General features: G+C 41.8%; 1 protein-coding gene across 7 annotated transcripts in view; it reads left to right on the plus strand.

The window, feature by feature from the left end:
- The window catches only part of ARHGEF10 (Rho guanine nucleotide exchange factor 10), a 99,494-nt gene that overhangs the window by 54,339 nt on the left and 25,878 nt on the right, over nucleotides 1-19,277 (plus strand). For all 7 annotated transcript variants that reach the window (XM_028722393.2, XM_028722392.2, XM_028722394.2 and 4 more), the window contains 8 exons: nucleotides 6,315-6,430; nucleotides 7,512-7,639; nucleotides 8,155-8,255; nucleotides 9,531-9,652; nucleotides 11,081-11,167; nucleotides 12,764-12,987; nucleotides 13,669-13,826; nucleotides 18,780-18,922. In XM_028722393.2, coding sequence (XP_028578226.2) covers nucleotides 6,315-6,430; nucleotides 7,512-7,639; nucleotides 8,155-8,255; nucleotides 9,531-9,652; nucleotides 11,081-11,167; nucleotides 12,764-12,987; nucleotides 13,669-13,826; nucleotides 18,780-18,922 — 1,079 coding nt within the window. The remainder of the gene's footprint in view (nucleotides 1-6,314; nucleotides 6,431-7,511; nucleotides 7,640-8,154; nucleotides 8,256-9,530; nucleotides 9,653-11,080; nucleotides 11,168-12,763; nucleotides 12,988-13,668; nucleotides 13,827-18,779; nucleotides 18,923-19,277) is intronic.

Here is a 19,277-nt window from a genome sequence, read left to right on the forward strand (position 1 = left end):
AGAGAGAACTTGCTGCAGGAGGAAGACGTAAATGTAAAGATTGAGCAGGAAAGTGGCAGGGTGGGTGGCGCTGTAGGTTAAACCACAGAGCCTAGGACTTGCTGATCAGAAGGTCGGCGGTTGCTCGGTCCCTGCTCCTGCCAACCTAGCAGTTCGAAAGCACGTGAAAGATAAATAGGTACCGCTCCGGCGGGAAGGTAAACGGCGTTTCCGTGCGCTGCTCTGGTTTGCCAGAAACGGCTTAGTCATGCTGGCCACATGACCCGGAGGCTGTACGCCGGCTCCCTTGGCAACCCCAGAGTTGGGCACGACTGTACCTAATGGTCAGGGGTCCCTTTACCTTTACCTTAAATAAGGTGCAAGTTGAATGTGAAAGGAGAATGGGAGAAGAAATTACTGGAGATAGGTAAAAATACCTTGGGGTCATAGTGGAGATGTCAACATACTGTGCAACAGCTGTGAAAAAGGCAAATTAATTAGGAAAGGGGTTGAAAATAAAAGTGCCAATATCATAATGCTCCTGTAGAAATATATGATTATTATATTGTACACAGCAGCTCTCATGATAAGAGTGTATCTGGAGGAAACTCTCTTCTGTATTGCGCAGTAGTGAGGTGATCTTTTTTGTATCCTGGTGCCAAGCTGTATATGGCTTGGTACACCAGAAACCAACACAGTGAACTTAGCTTGACAGCTAAGTGGCTTCCAATACAATTCTTTAAGCAGGTGTGTAACATGGTGGCTACTGTCTGCCCCAGTGTGTCTGCATTTTGCTCTGGCTGTAGCTTCTGGGTCGACCTCAAGGGCAACCCCACATACTTCACCATTGCAGGGATAAAATAGAAGTTAAATGTCGAAAGAAGGGGAGAAGAAATTGCAGAAGGTAAGTAAAAACCGTTCAAGAGACATTTTGGAGAGAGGGGCAAATATAGAATTAACACCCTTAAGTATTTAGAGCCTCTGCACCAGCAAATTACTTCTAAAATGAAGAGCTGAGCCAAAATACTTCCAGAACTCATGCCTGTATTTAATGTGAGGAAAGCTGAACTATGGCATCTGAAAGTTAATAAGGCCCCACTGCCTGATGACCAACTTGTTTTTTATATGTATATATATATATATATATATATATATATATATATATATATATATGTATGTATATGTTCAAATTGGAACCTCTTTGCATTGTGAAATCTGCTTTATAGGTTTATCTGGAACCGCTGTGCTAAGCAAACTCCAGCTCTTCTCTCTGTTGTCTTCTCTTCCTCCTGCACCCAGTTTGTTTGTTCAACTGTTGTCTTGGGGGTTTGGGGGGGGCGGCGTTTGGAGGTAGTCATGGAAACGGCAACAGTGCTAGTTCCAACTCAAAGTGAACGACAAGTGAAATGACTATTGTTGGGGGTGGTACAGATGTAAAGAGCTTTGCTTACATAACAGAAATGTGCAGGAAGTTTGTAGAGCAGCAGGAGCTATAAATAAAACTTGGCTGCTTTATCACTGGCTTTGACATTAATAATGAATCTGTAGAGCCAGGAGTTTGGTGATCAACATCTAAATCACCACCAAGGCTTTTTCTTTCTCATTTTTTTTTAAATATATATTTATTAAGGTTTTTCAATACAAAGGCATATTTAATAAAACAACGTTGATTATTTAGCATCTTTTCATCATTACTTTGGACTCCCTCACACCTCCCCCACACACTTGCATCTTTATAAAATTATTTCCAAGCAAATTATCATTTTGTTCATAGTCTTTAGATTCAGTCTAATTATTTGCAAGCAGATTATCATTTTGTTCATAGTCTTTAGATTCAGTCATTAAAATCTAGTTAAGCTTAAATCTAGTTTAGTGATAGACAATTATTTCTATTCTGGCATCCCTATCAACATTCAGCCAAATTACAATATTTTTGCAAATAAGTCTTAAATTTCTTCCAGTCTTCTTCAACTCTCTCTTCTCCCAGGTCTCGAATTCTGCCGGTCATCTCTGCTAGTTGCATATAGTCCATCAGCTGCATCTGCCATTCTTCCAGAGTGGGTAGATCTTGAGTCTTCCAATTCTTGGCGATCAGTATCCTTGCTGCCATTGTTGCATACATAAAAAATGTTCTATCCTTCTTTAACACATTCTGGCCAACAATGCCCAAGAGGAAGGCCTCTGGTTTTTTGGTAAAGGTATACTTAAACACCTTTTTTAACTCATTATATATCATCTCCCAGAAGGCCTTCACTCTAGGGCAAGTCCACCAAAGGTGAAAGAATGTTCCTTCATTTTCCTTACATTTCCAACATTTATTATCAGACGAATGGTATATCTTAGCCAATTTAACTGGGGTCATGTACCATCTGTATATCATTTTCATTACATTTTCCTTCAGAGCATTACATGCAGTGAAGTTCAGCCCAGTGGTCCACAACCTTTCCCAATCTTCAAACATAATATTATGCCCAATATCCTGTGCCCACTTTATCATTGCCGATTTAACCATTTCGTCTTGTGTGTTCCATTTCAGCAGCAAATTATACATTTTTGAAAGTACTTTAGTCTTAGGTTCTAACAGTTCTGTTTCCAACTTCGATTTCTCCACCTGGAATCCTAACTTTTTATCATTCTTAAATACCTCTTTGATCTGAGCATAGTGTAGCCAGTCTCGCACTTTTTCTTTCTCATTTAGCTAAGCCTCTGGTGGATTTTTTCTTTGTTTCTTTTTCACAAACAGCACCAGGCTTTGTTTTTTAAAACTTGGTTTTTTTAAAGTGTATTTGAAGATACTTGATAAGGTGAAAAGCTGGAATTATCCTCTTCTTTGGCTAATTTGTGATATTGTACAATATAAGACTTGATTTGGGGGAGGAGAAGGAAGAGAAGCATGTGAATTGACAAACCTGTATATACATTAGTAATAACTGTATTAATACTTTTTGACACTTAGAATGAAAATAATAATAAAGAAAATTATCCAGAAAAACCCCTCCTTCCCCAAATAAAACTTTTAAGAGAGGATCGAAGACTTCACTTTGTTTAATTGTTCTGGAGTACAGTCAAGTTACAGTGGTACCTCGCAAGACGAAAAACTCGCAAGACGAAAAACTCGCAAGACGAAAGTTTTTCGTTTTTTGAGTTGCTTCGCAAGACGAATTTCCCTATGGGCTTGCTTCGCAAGACGAAAACGTCTTGCAAGTTTGTTTCCTTTTTCTTAAAACCGTTAATACCCATGGGAAACCGTGCTTCGCAAGACGAAAAATTCACAAGACGAAAAAACTCGCAGAACGAATTAATTTCGTCTTGCGAGGCACCACTGTAGTTGGTTTCCTTCTCTCTCCTGCTCTTTCCCTTAGTCCCCCTTCTCCACCTCCATCTTTATTTTGTTTTGAGGCAGGTTCTCAGGGAAACACAACCTTGTGTGTCCCTCTCCAAGTGTTCACTCAAACAGCCTTCTGCAAGAAGTAGAGATTTAATAAATAAATAATCAATGCAAATAAAATATGCAGTGTCGCAGTTGCCCCCAGTTCCCTACCAACTCCTGATCTACAATGCTCCTCTGGAGAAGAAGATATCTCTTTCTCTCTACCCCTCCACTTTGGGATGAGTGATATCTCTATATGGTACCTTTTCCTTCTCTAATTTTTCCCTCCTTTCTCCTCTTTTGAAACACCCCGAGCAAGTTACCTGTGCTTGTCTGCCAATGAAGTTGACATATCTCCAGACTGTAAATAATTTTGGGTGGTGGGGTTTCAACCACTGCCTTTTTTAGCAGCTGTGAACCTATGTCAAACCTCTCATCTGGACATTTCATCACTATTCGGCTGCTTAAGCTTCTCATTTAGGCAAAATCGAGATCCGTATTTGGGCTTTAGTTGGGTTAAAGTTTGGGCCCAAATCTTATAGCAACATATCGTTGCTGTAGCTGCTGTTCCTTCTCTGTCACACAGATTTAGAACAGCTGCATCTTTCCCCACCACCCACAACAGTAATTCTGTATTGTACTAAATTAGCTGTAGGCCTAATCTGGGTTTTTACAGCTTTTCCTCACCCTTGCAGCCCTTCCTTCTTGCGTGTTTTGTTCTATTGCTTGATTACAGTACAAGCAGATGGCTCAGTAGGCAGAATCAAGACATGCACACTTGCCCGTGCAAGAACTGTAGCCGCCTTGTCGCATCATGCCCTACCATCCTTCACAGCATTATTCACGATTGACATCACCTTCAAGCACACAATTGACTTTGTGTTTCATCTCAAGAATACTGCATATTGTCAGGAAAGTCTTCTCTTCCTATGTTGTCTGTTGCATTGGGCGCATGAGTGTACTGAATTATCAGATTGATTCACAGGAAGGCTGTGGTCAGATCTGGGCAAAAGGTCAAGTGCTATCTACTAATATCAAATGCTCCTAGGTCCTCAAGCATTATTCTTTCTTTAGGGGGTTTTAGTACTTCTGTTTCCAAGTTGCTTAGTTAAGGGCTCTTGCAATTATTACATGTAGGTGCAGCTATTAAATAGAGCAAGTGCCCGACAACATCTTAAGGATAAAACAGGTGTTGTCACATAATTCTCCATGCAGAAGGGACACTAGTACCACCCCGCTGCTCACTGGAAACTTAAGGTAATATTTTTCCAACAGTCTCACCTTTTTGAAAAAACGTGTTCTCAGCCCCTCTCCCCTCACATGTAACCCGAGGGTCCACTGTATAGTTTGTAGCTGTGGTTTCATGTGACATGTGAACTAGGCCAATATCATCCTTGGGGGATAGCTGCTTCCACTTCTCATGCTCCACTCTCCTGCCTCAGGAGTCTTCATAAAGGAGCAGCTGCCAGGGGACCTGCGAGACCTTTTTGTCAGGAGTTCAGCCTACACTCGAGTAGGACTCTGGCAGAGATACATGCCCGACTGGCATGTTCCCTCCCTCCTGGTCGATCATTTGGGAGCTTCATAAGCTTTCTTCAGCCCAAACATCACTGCGACCGATGCCAACTGACACCGGCACACTTAGGGATCTGCCGAGTCTTCGCAGCTTGTGTAACAGACCTCAGCAACTCAGCATTTTGGCTAATCTACTTTATTTACATATAAACACACATGGAGCACTGCAACATGGCTCCCTCTCTCTCTAGCATCAGACAGCACAGAGAAAAAGAACAAAGGACAATAGTCCCACTTCACGGAACACAGTAACACAAACATCCTGTCTTCGTCACTTCCTACTCTGTGAAGTGAAAACATATACCGTCATGTGAAAGACAACAACACCATGACTGCAAGCATGGAGAAGGAATTCTAACACTTGAGTCAAGCCTTCCTTCCCTCCTTTTTTTACTTCTAGCTTTTTGAGCTCATCAAACCTGGTGGGTTTTTTTGTGAGTGGATTCTGTAACATGCCATTGACACAATAATAGTACAGTGGTAGAGCAGTCATGCAGGACCTTCCGCACGTCATTTCTACTCTTTTAGTTGTTCTGAAACACATACCCAATGTTACTGCATTATTCCTGCCTGGAAGGGCACTCCTACACAACAAAAACCATACCACACATTTGTGGTCTATAAAGCTACCAGGATTTCATCAGGAAGTTGCAAGACATGCACTGATTGGAAATGAAGCCGTATATCTGCCCTGCATCTTTTTCAGACGGAAGCAGGATGAGAAGTGAGATTGTGTATAACTGCCCCAACACCATCCTGAGCGTAATTCATCATGAAGGCACAATAAAAAGTCTGGAAGGTAAAAGTTAGGGTGGGTGTGCTAGATAATACCATCAGCTCTGTGGCTACTTTGAGATACTGTGAATTGATCTATTGGTTAAACGTTATGGTAATTTTATTTTTATATATTTTGTGTGAACCCAGCGTTTTGCTTACTATTTTTGCAGTAGGCAGATGCCAAAGAAACAGGTCACCGTCTAGTTGAAAAAGCAGCATGTGATGGGAACTTAATCTGCAAGTCTCTTGCAATTACGCAGTTTCTCCTCACATTTTAATGTTTCTGGTACTTTAATGCATTAAGAATTGGCAGGGTTGTTGTCTGTGAGTATCCATGTAGCCTGGTTCTTCCACTAATCCATTCATTTTCAAATGTGGTTTAATCAGTATGCTTGTTGATTTTCAGCGGAGAATATCACAAACAAAAGGTACCCAATTTAACTCAGACTGTTTTGCAGGGGAATTTCCAGCTTAAGAGGAAAGTCTGTATTTTGTTAACGTGAATGAACTAAACCATTCTTCTTTGTAGCTGAAATAAAGGATGCTGTTCTTGTGTCTTTGTCCATAAAGCTAGCTGTGGCAACTCATACTGCATGTTTTCAATGTGTTTCAGACAAGCTTTATATGGGACCAGGGCAACTGTACCACGATTTGCAGAATCTATTACACGATTTGAATGTAGTTGGCCAAATCAGTCAACTAATAGGCAGTCTTAAAGGAAACTACCAGGTAATAATAACTCATAAAAGATTGAGCTGATTCTCAGATATGCTTTCCTGTTAGCTAAAGAAGTTTTTGATCTGAAAGTGTGTGCCCAAGCACATATACTCTGTTCATACCCTTAATTAATTGGTTTACCTTTAAATGTTTTAACTTCAGAGTTGTAAGTAGATTTTATATGCCTTACTGATCTAGTTTTACTTCGCTTCTCTGAAGTTTGAGTTGCAGCATATTCTCACCTTTTGGTCTGATGTGGAAGCACACCAAACTGCAAGTTGCAATTTATTTATTTTTAGGAAATATTGCCATACAAGGACGGTGCATGTCGGTGGTGTTATTGATAGTTAAGTTGTTTTAATAAAAACACTGTACTGTCTCACCACTTAAGCACTTAACCAAGACTGACTGTTGAAATTTTTATTTGGTTTTTCTTTTGGCTGTTTGTTATACTTTGTGTATTTGTGAAAGCTCCCCTCAGACACAAATCACACATGATGGTGCCAGGTCAATGCCATCCCATTCAGGTCTGCCCTAATCACTTCTAAAATGGAAGGTGTAGGTTCAGTGTGGTACAAGGGAGTGTGGGTGGCTATACTCATTCAATCACCTTGCTGTCTCTCTTTCTCTGGAGACCCCAACCCCTAAATGCTTTGCTCTCAGCTTTTGCTACCTAGGTACTTGAGGGGGGGGGATTATTTTTTCCATTGTAGATGTACTTAGGATGTAAGTACTTCCGTTGTAGATGTACTTATTTCCCCAAGAAATAACTAATTGGGGAAATAACTAATTAAGAGCCCCATATGTGTGTCTTTTCAGAAAAGTTCCATTTGAGAGCTGGATCAGTTGAAGGCAGAAAAGCAGGGAAGGGTTGCCTAAGACAATTTCGTGCTCCAAATTGTGCTCCCTCCAAATATATTTTCCTTAGGGGTATTCATACTAACTAGGCATTAAGTCTTACTGCTTTTCTTGTGGCTCAGGCTGCTAGTGTCTATCATGCTGAGCTAGGGGTGCTAGTGGTAGAGAGAAACCGGAAGCATAAACTGAAAATAAACTTGGTGTTCTTCTTCTTTTCTTTTCCCCTTTCCGTCAGAATTTAAACCAATCAGTGGCACATGACTGGACCTCAGGTTTACAAAAGCTTATTTTGAAAAAAGAAGACGAAATCAGAGCTGCAGACCGCTGTAGGATTCAACTTCAGCTTCCAGGAAAGCAGGACAAGTTAGTAGTGATCTAGCACTGCTTGCAAGGGCGTTGTTGCAGGGTAGCAATAGCTGCTGCCAAGCACCCAGACAGTGGGTTGTAGAGCCTCCACCCAGAACGGGCACCGTGGGAGAGGGAGAGGGTTCTCTTCCTTCTGAAGGCTGCTCCAGAGTTGTGATGGAAGAAGCAAGATACAGTTGGGTTGTGAAGGAAGTGCAGGTTCTGGTGGTAAGGGCGAGACCATGGCTGTGTACACGCATGGCAGTTAAAGTAGACTCGATGCATCCCATGTGTGCATGTTCTTCATGTCATCCATGTGACTTTGTCCTCATCCGAATGGCAGCCTGCACTCCGGTTTAATTCTGATTTTCCCTATCTGCAGGCAATGGGGTAGTGTTTAAAAAATGGTCCACCATAAAATCTCATGTTACTCAACCGGGAGAATTATAACCTAGAAAGCCTTGTTTTCTTTCCACCAAGAGAATGGGTTGAAGCCCTTAGTTGCTGCTTTCTTTTTCTTTCCCCCCTAACAGATCAGGACGGCCTACTTTCTTTACAGCGGTGTTCAATACATTTACACCTGCCATCAAACAATCTTGGATCAATAATTTACAAATGGCTAAACTTGCTCTCGGTAAGATTTAGTTTTAGCATGCTCCAAGCAGCTGTATAATAAATAGTATATGTATGTTGGCTTCTGGTTAACTTCCAAATTAATATTATTTGCTAGAAGGTGGTAATTTGTGTCTTTTGAACTAGATATATATGCCCCTCTCCCCACATGTGCATGCACACAAACACACACAATTTTATGATTCCCACCCATTGTTCCCAATGGAAGGGAAATAAGCCATGCCAGGTCCAGGGCTTGGGTAGTTTTTCTGAGGACATGGTGGATGAACAGAAGAGTGGCTCCCCTTTGCCTCTGCCTATATTGTTAAGGCATGGGCTTCAGAGGTTCCCATGGTAACTGAGGCCTTCACAAGCCTGAATCTGCCTCCTGAGGCTGGACTTTTCTACCCTCAGGAAGGGAGAGATCTGAAACTTATGATAGGCCCTTGATATCTTGCCATGAACCGCAGTATTTCAGCCCAAGTATTTTACCTTTTTAATGATTTTAACACATTCAATTTGTCAAGCACTACATAATTAACCCAGAGGTGATGTAGATTTTAGCCAAATACACATATGAAGCTAAAGATGACTGGAAAGTAGCTATTGCATTATTATTATTATTATTATTATTATTATTATTATTATTATTATTATACTAGTGAACTGCAACACTTTTGTAATTCAATCCACCAATTCTTTTTAATTTTCCATGGCGTGGGGGTAGTTATATGTTATATGTGATCGTGCGTGCTTCCTCACTAACACAAGGCTAACCTGTCCTTCTGTATTTGATCATTTCTGCCCGTTTAACTCCTACTGGTTGGACTCTCTGGCTTTACAGGTTTCTGAAAATATCTCCTGGTACCCTTGCTAACCCTTTAAACCAAGAGATGAGGGACATGTAGCTCCCTCCAGACAGAGTTGAGTGATGAATCCCATCACCCCTGACATTGCCCATTGGCCATGTTGGCCTTCACTCCCATCAGCCCTGACCAGCAATTTCTGGAAGGCTACAGCTTCCCTACCCCTATTAAAAACCCTTTTGTCATTTGGATAAGTAGTGTCACCCTAACGAAACAATGCAACCTGGGACATGCCACCATGTTTATCTCAGCATTCGGGACCTCCTGTCTGTCAGTATGTGTAAATATTTTTTTAAAAAAACAAACCCTGATAGGTTTTTTTTATCACCTTGTCCATAGACATTGGTTTTAGATAAGCTTTACATACCGGATTAGTTTACTAAATAAAAAGGTGTTGATTCCCCCTCCCCCATCTTGTTTTGCCATTATAGCTGAGGAGAATCTGCTGGGCTGGTTCTGCATAGATGATGATGGGAATCAGATAAAAAAAGAGAAGCATCCACTGCTTGTGAAGCACATGCCTGTGATGATGGCCAAACAACAGGAGTTTAAGGTGAGTCATCTTTGTTTGCTAAGGAGATAATATGTTGACTGAAGCATCCATAGGCATGATCTACCTTTTGCTTTTATGGGCATGGGCTAACATGTTTCTCACTGAGGTGAAGTGAAAATAGCTCAGTTGAATTACCATGTGACATGTTCCATTTTTGAGCCTACATAATGTTATAGAGTTCATATGCCAAGAGCTTAAAGGTAAAGGTAAAGGTACCCCTGCCCGTACGGGCCAGTCTTGACAGACTCTAGGGTTGTGCGCTCATCTCACTCAAGAGGCCAGGGGCCAGCGCTGTCCGGAGACACTTCCGGGTCACGTGGCCAGCGTGACAAGCTGCATCTGGCAAGCCAGCGCAGCACACAGAACGCCGTTTACCTTCCCGCTGGTAAGCGGTCCCTATTTATCTACTTGCACCCGGGGGTGCTTTCGAACTGCTAGGTTGGCAGGTGCTGGGACCGAGCAACGGGAGCGCACCCCGCCGCGGGGATTCGAACCGCCGACCATGCGATTGGCAAGTCCTAGGCGCTGAGGTTTTACCCACAGCGCCACCCGCGTCCCTTGCCAAGAGCTTATGCCTCTTTAATTCTCACTCATTTACTCTTCTGTGTACGCTGCTCCTGTCTGTCACTATTTTATAGGCACCTGACATATAGATATGAAACAGAAGAAATATGGACCACACTTTGAAGAAATCCAAGGCTGTTTTTAGACAGCACTTTATGCTGTTTTCATGACATTTCCATGCTTTATATTATCTTTCATATGACATAAAAGCCGATTCTGGAAAACTAGTGGAAGTTTAGCTCTCATTTCCATGTTATTTCAGAAAAAAATCTGTTTGCAACCCTATAAACCTAAAAGGTCACAGAAAGTTCGCATTGTAACTTCCCATGATGAAATTTCAGGTGTTATTCGAGCATGCAGTTCTTACCCAACCATTTAAAATTTAAGTGTGACATGGTGGTATATCGATGAAAAGGCCACAGTTCCATAATGCAGCAGGCAACACAGTGTAAAAGGAAGATTAGCATCTGAGATAGAAGCAGTGGCATTATAATCAGGAAAAGGAACACGATAATCTCCATGTCTGAATGCACCCCAGCTCATTTTAAGCCACGTCTGCTTATTCTTGCAGGTTATTTTAGAATGTTGTATTATTTTATTGTTAGCCGCCCTGAGCCCGGCTTCGGCTGGGGAGGGCGGGATATAAATAAAAATATATTATTATTATTATTATTATTATTATTATTATTAGGTTCAAGTATCTTGCATGCTAAATGGGCCATGTCACATACAAATAAAATGTATTGTTTTACTGCTCTGCAAGAAGCCCATTGCATTGATGTGCTGCTGCCACCAAATTTCAGACTTATTTTGACACTAAGAAGACTAGGTGACTTGGCTAACAAATTTTTAATGTGTTTTAAGGTGGAATGTGCTGCTTACAATCCTGAACCATACTCGGGGGAGGAAACGGATCCAGATTCTCTCACTGTAGAGCATGGTTTTCTGTGGGTAAGTTCTTGAAAGGCCCAATGATGGGGGTTGGGGGGGGACAAGAATATTTGTTTATTTCAGTAGTTATGCCAGGTTTTGTAACTAAGGAAGTTGATCATAATTAGGCCAAGCTAGATGAGACGCTGGGAGTTTATTGATCACATCTTCTGCTTTTTTAAGATCAAAACAGTCATGGAAAGAAGGATTAGCCTGTGAATTAGCTGGAGGAAGAGTTGTTTGATCCTGTTTGCCTGGGCTATTTTCCTGATTAACACACAAACACCAGAGTTTTTCTTGGTCCTGTGAGGCAGATCATACTATAAGTTTTTTACTTCGAGGAACAAGGCTGGGGGAAATGGCATAAGGTGGGAAAGTTTTATACACCCGCTCCACCAGTCCAATTTTTATCTCTCCCACATACACCACTGCTGCTTTAAACTGAAAAAAGGGAGCCTGTGATTTTTCAGCATCTTGTCTACCTACTTGCTAATTAACAGTTCAAGAAAACATTTAGTTATTGGGTTTTCTGGCTCTTCTAAACTTCTGGCAGCAGAGTGGCTTGTGGCCTTGAGGAGCAGTGAATTCATGCAAGTCTCCATTTACTCTCAAAACTTTGTCCTCCAAAGTTTGTTCAAGTTTGAGCTTTTGGTGACTGGAAGGACTGAAGAGGAGCAACTTTCCAAAGCAGAAATGATCATGGGCACATGTCTTGGTCATTCAGTATGTATTTGTATGTTTTGGTAGGGTCAGTGTGGGAAGATGCTTAAGGCACTTCTCTCAAAACCTGCTCATCCTTAGTACTGTTTATTTGCAGTGACTAGAGATGGAGGAGAAATTTGGTTCAGTGCACCAAATTTGCGCTTTCTGAAACAGTATGCAAACTGAAAACACAGCTATCCTTCAAAATTCTCACTACTCTGAATTTTGCAATTCAGTTCTCCAGCTACAATTTACAAAATTGCACATATTGGGGATAAATTTGCATTAAAATGAAGATAGTGAAAATAACATACAAATATGCATTATATTAGGGGAAGTCACTTGAAACAATGTGCACATTAGAAAAAACTGCATGTGAAATGTGGTAGAAGAAATTTGCACTAAAATGCTGATGAATTTCCTTGATGGCTTTTTTTAAATAAACAAATAAATTTGCAGATTACTGCAGAATGTGGAGAACTAAATTTAAGATGGAAAAATGAGAACCGATACTGACAGATCCTTTCATCCCTAGCAGCAGCTTATAGCCAACATAACTTATAATAAAATTATTTTTAGATACAGAGACTTAAAAAAATAAAGGTTCTAAGTATCACTCAGTGTAGATTTATTTGTACAAACAAGATCTTAAAAGCCATATAGCACCCTTCAAGAACAACTACAACAGACAATCTCAGCTCCCAGTTCATCTGTTATGAATAAAACTGAATTCCCCCTTCCTGTCCTCAGTATTTTATTTCTTTCTCTCTCTCAAAGCCTTGAGTTGCCAGAAAAACTTCATTTCACTGCTGAAACCTTGACGAAGCTTTCTTTAATTAGTTTCGCCCTGCGTGCATTTTTTGTTAACAGGGATCTTGCTTACAAAAGTACAATCATCTTTTCTTCCAAATTCAGATTGGCAGTTGTACTAACCAAATGGGCCAAATTGCCATCGTATCATTCCAAAACTCCAGTCCAAAAGTTATTGAATGTTTCAATGTGGAATCGCGGATTCTCTGCATGGTCTACATTCCAGAAGACGAGAAACGCAAAGCATCAAATATGCCTTCTGAGCCAGAAGATACGCCGACGAAGCCCTCCAGTGTGCCTACCATTTGCCTTGGCATGGAAGAAGGAAGGTGGTTTTCAGTGTTTTTAGTTCATTGATTTGCATGCTTTATTTAATGTCATATTGTCTTACAGTAGAAGGTGTGTGTGTAGTTTGCGTTGTGTTTTGACTAATCTAAAGCCAAATGGCGTATTATAAAATTCACCAGCCTGCCTTGCTCCATGTCTTTATAGTCTGTTCATCTTGTAACATCTATATAAATAATATGAGGCATGAGACTATTGCACTGTTTTCCTGTCCACAAATGGCATGAATTCAGGTGGGGAGATGCATAGCCCAGTTGTGTCACATCACATATTTATATTAGATGTCTAGTTTTGCTGTTCAATACATTTTCTTTTATGCCAGGATATTATAATAATAATAATAATAATAATAATAATAATAATAATAATAATAATAATAATTTTATGTATACCCCACCCTCCCCAGCCACAGCCAGGCTCAGGGTGGCTAACACCAGTAAAAATTACAGTAAAAACATAATGGGGGTGGGACCAATTTAAAATACAGGTTAAAATGCAATTTCAATACAGCCTCATTTTAAAAGTAGCCCATAGATCACATAAGGGGAGGGAAACATAAGTGTCAGACTGAGTCCAAACCAAAGGCCAGGTGGAACAGCTCTGTCTTGCAGGCCATGAATATAAACCTGTGTTAAAGCATGTTTTCTCCCCTTGTTTCTTAATAGCATCTCTGTTTACAAAAGTAGCCAAGGCTCAAAGAAGGTGCGACTTCAGCATTTCTTTGCTCCTGAGAAATCTACTGTCATGAGCCTCGTGTACAAGAGTCACCATTTGTTTGCTGGGCTTGTCAATGGTAACATTGCCATCTACACAAAGCTGGAAGGTACAGAAATGATATCTAATGCCTTGAACGCCTTTGGAATCTTTTGCCAAAATCAGGATTTCGTTGTTTTGTTTTTCCTTTTGCTGAATATGTACTTGGAGCAATTTGAGCTGTCATTAAAGATAAAAATAAGTGTGTGGCTATAGCCTATCAGCAGATTGGATGCTGTGATGTGCTGGAACCTCTAAGTGGCTTGTCAATTGCTGCCACGTATTCTTCCTTCTGTTAAGGAACGAGAAGAGAGGCTGTTGCAGGATGCCAGGAGGAGGCAGTGGAAGCGGGAGCAAAGGGTCGGCAAAGTGACCTGTGATGGTCCTTTCCTTGCCTGTTCTCTTGGCTTGCTTGCTTGCCCTGCACTGCCACTACCACCCTGCTTTTTATGGCTTAGTAGATAAATAGGTACCGCTCCGGCGGGAAGGTAAACGGAGTTTCCGTGCGCTGCTCTGGTTCGCCAGAAGCGGCTTAGTCATGCTGGCCACATGACCTGGAAGCTGTACGCCGGCTCCCTCGGCCAGTAAAGCGAGATGAGCGCCACAACCCCAGAGTCAGCCACAACTGGACCTAATGGTCAGTGGTCCCTTTACCTTTACCTTTACTGGAAAGGAAGCACCCCACAGCCCAGCTTCAGGCCAGATTTAGGTTTGATGAGGCCCTAAGCTACTGAAGGTAATGGGGCCCTTTATATGTCCAGCAGTCCTTTGTCAACAACAAATTGTCAGTGTTTTTCGTGTTGAATACATGCTATAGGGTAATTTATGGACCTAATAGGTATCGAAAGCCATTTGCACATGCAGAATGTAGGCACCCTGTATACAGAAATGAGCAAACCAGTGATATTTTAGGGAACAGGCTACCAGGCAGGGCCCATTACTTACATCACAGGAGCCTACACAACACAAAACACTGTTGCTGTATGTAGGTTTTATTTTATTTGTTTTTTATCTTACATTTTGGAAATGTACATCCTGGATTTTTTTCCTTTAAATTTTATGGGGGCCCGCAAAAGAGTGGGGCCCTAAGCTATAGCTTGTTTAGTTTATACATAAATCCGGCACTGGAAAGCATCAAATATAAAAGTTATGGCTGTAGAGTGCTCCATTGTCCAACAGGAAGAGTTGGCAGCAACAGAACTGCTGGCCTCTGGCTGTAGCACATGCCCTAGAATGATTTGCTGGAATGCTACAGCTATGCATATATTAAGCAGAGAGCTCCAAGTGCATCCCTTGCAGTGGCAGCCTCTCTTTAATATTTGTAGGCCTCTCTGATTTAGGTTGCTCTCTCTTCATTTAAAATCTGCTGTGCTTATGGCACTTTTCTGGACCTAATAAAAAGCATGCCCAGTCATATCAAGGTCCTACCCGTCATCGTCTGCCCCCCACTCCATAGCAAGCATTTGTTTTCTTTCCCTTTTTGTAACAGTGATCTTCGTACAGCTCAAACTGTTTTCCCAATGATCCATTTTTGAAGTGCTGACCGATTCCGCTGGACATGTAAATCAAGGCTGAAGAGTAATAGGACAGAGAATTTGAACCAGTAATGATTGGCACAAGTTGTTTATTAACAGGGAATCCGGAATGTACCACTCGAATAGTAAAACTTGAACTGTTCATTCAGTTCGGCAAGAGTTCATGGTGTTGCAAATATAAATGAGGTAGAAAATGAAATGAAGCTACTTTGTTGGGTATATAATGTAGGGCAGTGTTCTTTCTTGAAACACTATAGAGGAATCTGTGCGATTATGCTGTATGATCATCAGTTTTTATGTTTCCTGAAGAAATAATTTATCTGGGCTTTAGCCAAACATTAACTCTCTGCCCAACTATCTTGACAAGAACAAGCAACAAATTTTCCATGTTCAATGCAGGAATTACAGTGAGGGGGGAAAGTATTTGATCCCCTGCTAACAACAGGAACCTAGAAGACAAAAGTCAGAGATTGATGTGCATGTTTTATTCTGTCTCTCACAGCTACAATAAACCTACCATTAAAATTATGGACTGGTCATTTCTTCGTCAGAGGGCAAACGGGCAAAGTTAGCAGGGGATCAAATACTTTCCCCCCTCACTGTATGCTTGTTATGCAACTGACACTCAGAAGTTAAGTCTAAAAGTAAAGGGGCCCCTATGTTTGATCCTGGAGTATTGATCCCACCATCTTTCTAAAGCCCTGCTTCTGTTCATCAGAGGCTTTGGCACTCAACATAGGGGGGAAAATTCTGCCCCAAGTTGAAAAATTAAATCTATGGAACCTTTTCAAAGGCAAACATTTTCTTTCATTGAAACCTCATTTTATATACCAAAAAAAAAATCATGTCTTTTTTCCAGCACAGAGTTTTCTAGAATGTTCCTACTAAAGGGTTATGATCCCCAAAAGTGTAGATGCGAACACATGCAGCCAAACATCCTTTGATAACTATTAAGCAGCTAAGCCTATTCAAGAGACAAGTCGCTAAATAGTGGGTTGTAGTAGGAACTTAGTGAAAAGCTCGTGGAAAGTTTTAGCTATACAACTGCTTCATAGGTGAAAACACAAATCAGTTCCAACCATTGGTGCATGTTTTAAATCTCACTGCCCTGGCATTTAAAAAAATGTGGTCAGTAGTCACTATTCATGACAATGCGATGTACAAATGTTTATGCTTCATTGCACAACTCAATTAACAAGTCCTATTTGTGGGGTTGTTTTGGCAGTTCCTTTGAAATACCAGTGGTGGAGCTTGTGAGGAAAAGAGGGAAGCTATCAAACCAAAAGATGAATGTTAGTTTTAGCTAAATCAAAGCAGAAACGAGGCAAACTGGCAAGGGAAGGGGATGCATCATATTTAATTAAACCTAGTATATGACAAAAAAATCATGAATGAATGTCAAAGAATTAACCTATATATTATTCGAGCCCCTTTTTTTTCCTTGCCAGCTGTGAGTGTTTCGCAAAAAGAGCTGCCAAATGTTCAAAGGAAGGAAGGCCAATTAGTGGAGCAGTGCCATTCTCTAGAAAACCGAACATTAGGATTAGAGCTCCGGTGCACAGCAACAACTTGGGTATTTTCTTGTGATGCAAAGGCCCTTCTCTCTTTCTCCCACCCCTAGTGATTTCCGGGAGGAAATGCTCTCATGTTGCTTCCATCTTGACTTGGGTCCTACAATAGACCTTTCCCCCCCGGAATTCAAAGACCAGTATTGCAGTGGTTCCCAAACTCCACCCCGCTATTGGTGCAGTTGAAAACTGCTGAGAGTCTTAGCGAACCACTTAATAATGAGCTTTTCGGCCTGTTGTAGCAATTGCAGTGTGTTGTATGTAGAGCACTGTTTGAGAGGATTATAACACAGCTGGTTTGCATGCAAATGGTTCAATCCCCAGTATCTCCAAGTATGGGGAGAGAGATTGCCTGCCTGAAACCATGGGGAGCAACTGCCAGTCAGTGCAGACAATGCTAAGCTAAATAATAATAATAATAATAATAATAATAATAATAATAATAATAATAATAATAATTTATTATTTATACCCCGCTGGTCTGGCTGGGTTTCCCCAGACACTCTGGGCAGCTTCCAACAAAACACTAAAATACAGTAACCTATTAAACATTAAAAGCTTCCCTAAATAGGGCTGCCTTCAGATGTCTTCTAAAAGTTTGGTAGTTATTTTTCTCTTTGACATCTGGTGGGAGGGCGTTCCACAGGGCGGGCGCCACTACCAAGAAGGCCCTATGCCTGGTTTCCTGTAACTTGGCTTCTCGCAGTGAGGGAACCGCCAGAAGGCCCTCGGCACTGGACCTCAGTGTCCGGGCAGAATGATGAAGGTGGAGATGCTCCTTCAGGTATACTCGACCGAGGCCATTTAGGGCTTTAAAGGTCAGCAACAATACTTTGAATTGTGCTCGGCAACGTACTGGGAGCCAGTGTAGGTCTTTCAAGACCGGTGTTATATGGTCTCGACGGCCACTCCCAGACACCAGTCTAGCTGCCGCATTCTGGATTAGTTGTAGTTTCCAGGTCACCTTCAAAGGTAGCCCCACATAGAGCGCATTGCAGTAGTTCAAGCGAGAGATAACCAGAGCATGCACCACTCTGGTGAGACAGTCCGTGGGCAGGTAGGGTCTCAGCCTACGTACCAGATGGAGCTGATAAACAGCTGCCCTGGACACAGAATTGACCTGTGCCTCCATGGACAGCTGTGAGTCCAGAATGACTCCGAGGCTGCGACCTGGTCCTTCAGGGGCACAGTTACCCCATTCAGTACCAGGGAATCCTCCACACCTGCCTGCCTACTGTCCCCCAAAAACAGTACTTCTGTCTTGTCAGGATTCAACCTCAATCTGTTAGCCGCCATCCATCCTCCAACTGCCTCCAGACACTCACACAAGACCTTCACCGCCTTCACTGGTTCCGATTTGAAAGAGAGGTAGAGCTGGGTGTCATCCGCATACTGATGAACACCCAGCCCAAACCCCCTGATGATCTCTCACAGTGGCTGCATGTAGATGTTGAAAAGCATGGGGGAGAGGACATACCCCTGAGGCACCCCACAAGTGAGAGCCCAGGGGTCTGAACACTCATCCCCCACTACCACTTTCTGAACACGGCCCAGGAGGAAGGAGTGGAACCACTGTATGACAGTGCCCCCAATGATCTGACTCAGCATAAGGGAGCTTCCTGTGTTCCTTGCATGGTATTGCCATTGTTGTCTGTGGCACGATGCCTTCGAGTTTTTGGTTTCCCCCCCCTCCTGCTCAGCTGTGGTCTTTGGTCAAAGAGGTTTTTGAAGCAGTACAAAAACCTCACAAAACTCGTTTGAATAGAGGCTACAGCAGGACAGGGGAAAGAAAAGAATAGAATGCATTCTGGGCAAGGAGGACTGCATCATATTATATATGAAAATAGATTGTCTCATGATCTCCCTGGGCATCCATTGACAGCCGCTTTTGTCTCTCTCTCTTGTCTCTTCTTCCTAAAGATGGAAGTTGGAACTCAGAACCTCAGAAAGTAGTAAAGTTGGGTGTCCTTCCAGTAAGAAGTCTCCTTGTCATGGAAGAAACCATCTGGGCTGCTTCTGGCGGACAAATTTTTATAATCAGTACCGAAACTCATACTGTAGAGGTAAACAAAACAAAACAAAACCCTTCCAATTATGCCTTTTTTAAAAAAATGTTTCATATAGCCCTGTTTTCTACATGAACTGTGTACATTTCATTTCAGGTCAGCTTAACACCTGCAGAAAATATGGTGATCTGGTTTGTTCTCACCTCATCATAGCTCAGGCTATAAATGAGTCATTGCACTTTAAGGGTGTCCAAGCAGAAAGCTTATTATGCTTGCTGTTCCTCCTGACAACAGTCTAAACACTTAGGGAACAGAGACAAGTGAGCTGGGTGCCAGCATGAACCATCCATGATTAAAGTACGGCTCCCATGTCTATCCTTCTTTGAATTTTGCACTTCTCACCTGCTGAGTG

This window comes from Podarcis muralis, chromosome 3 (genome assembly GCF_964188315.1).
Source record: "Podarcis muralis chromosome 3, rPodMur119.hap1.1, whole genome shotgun sequence".
Taxonomy (NCBI): Eukaryota; Metazoa; Chordata; class Lepidosauria; order Squamata; family Lacertidae; genus Podarcis; species Podarcis muralis.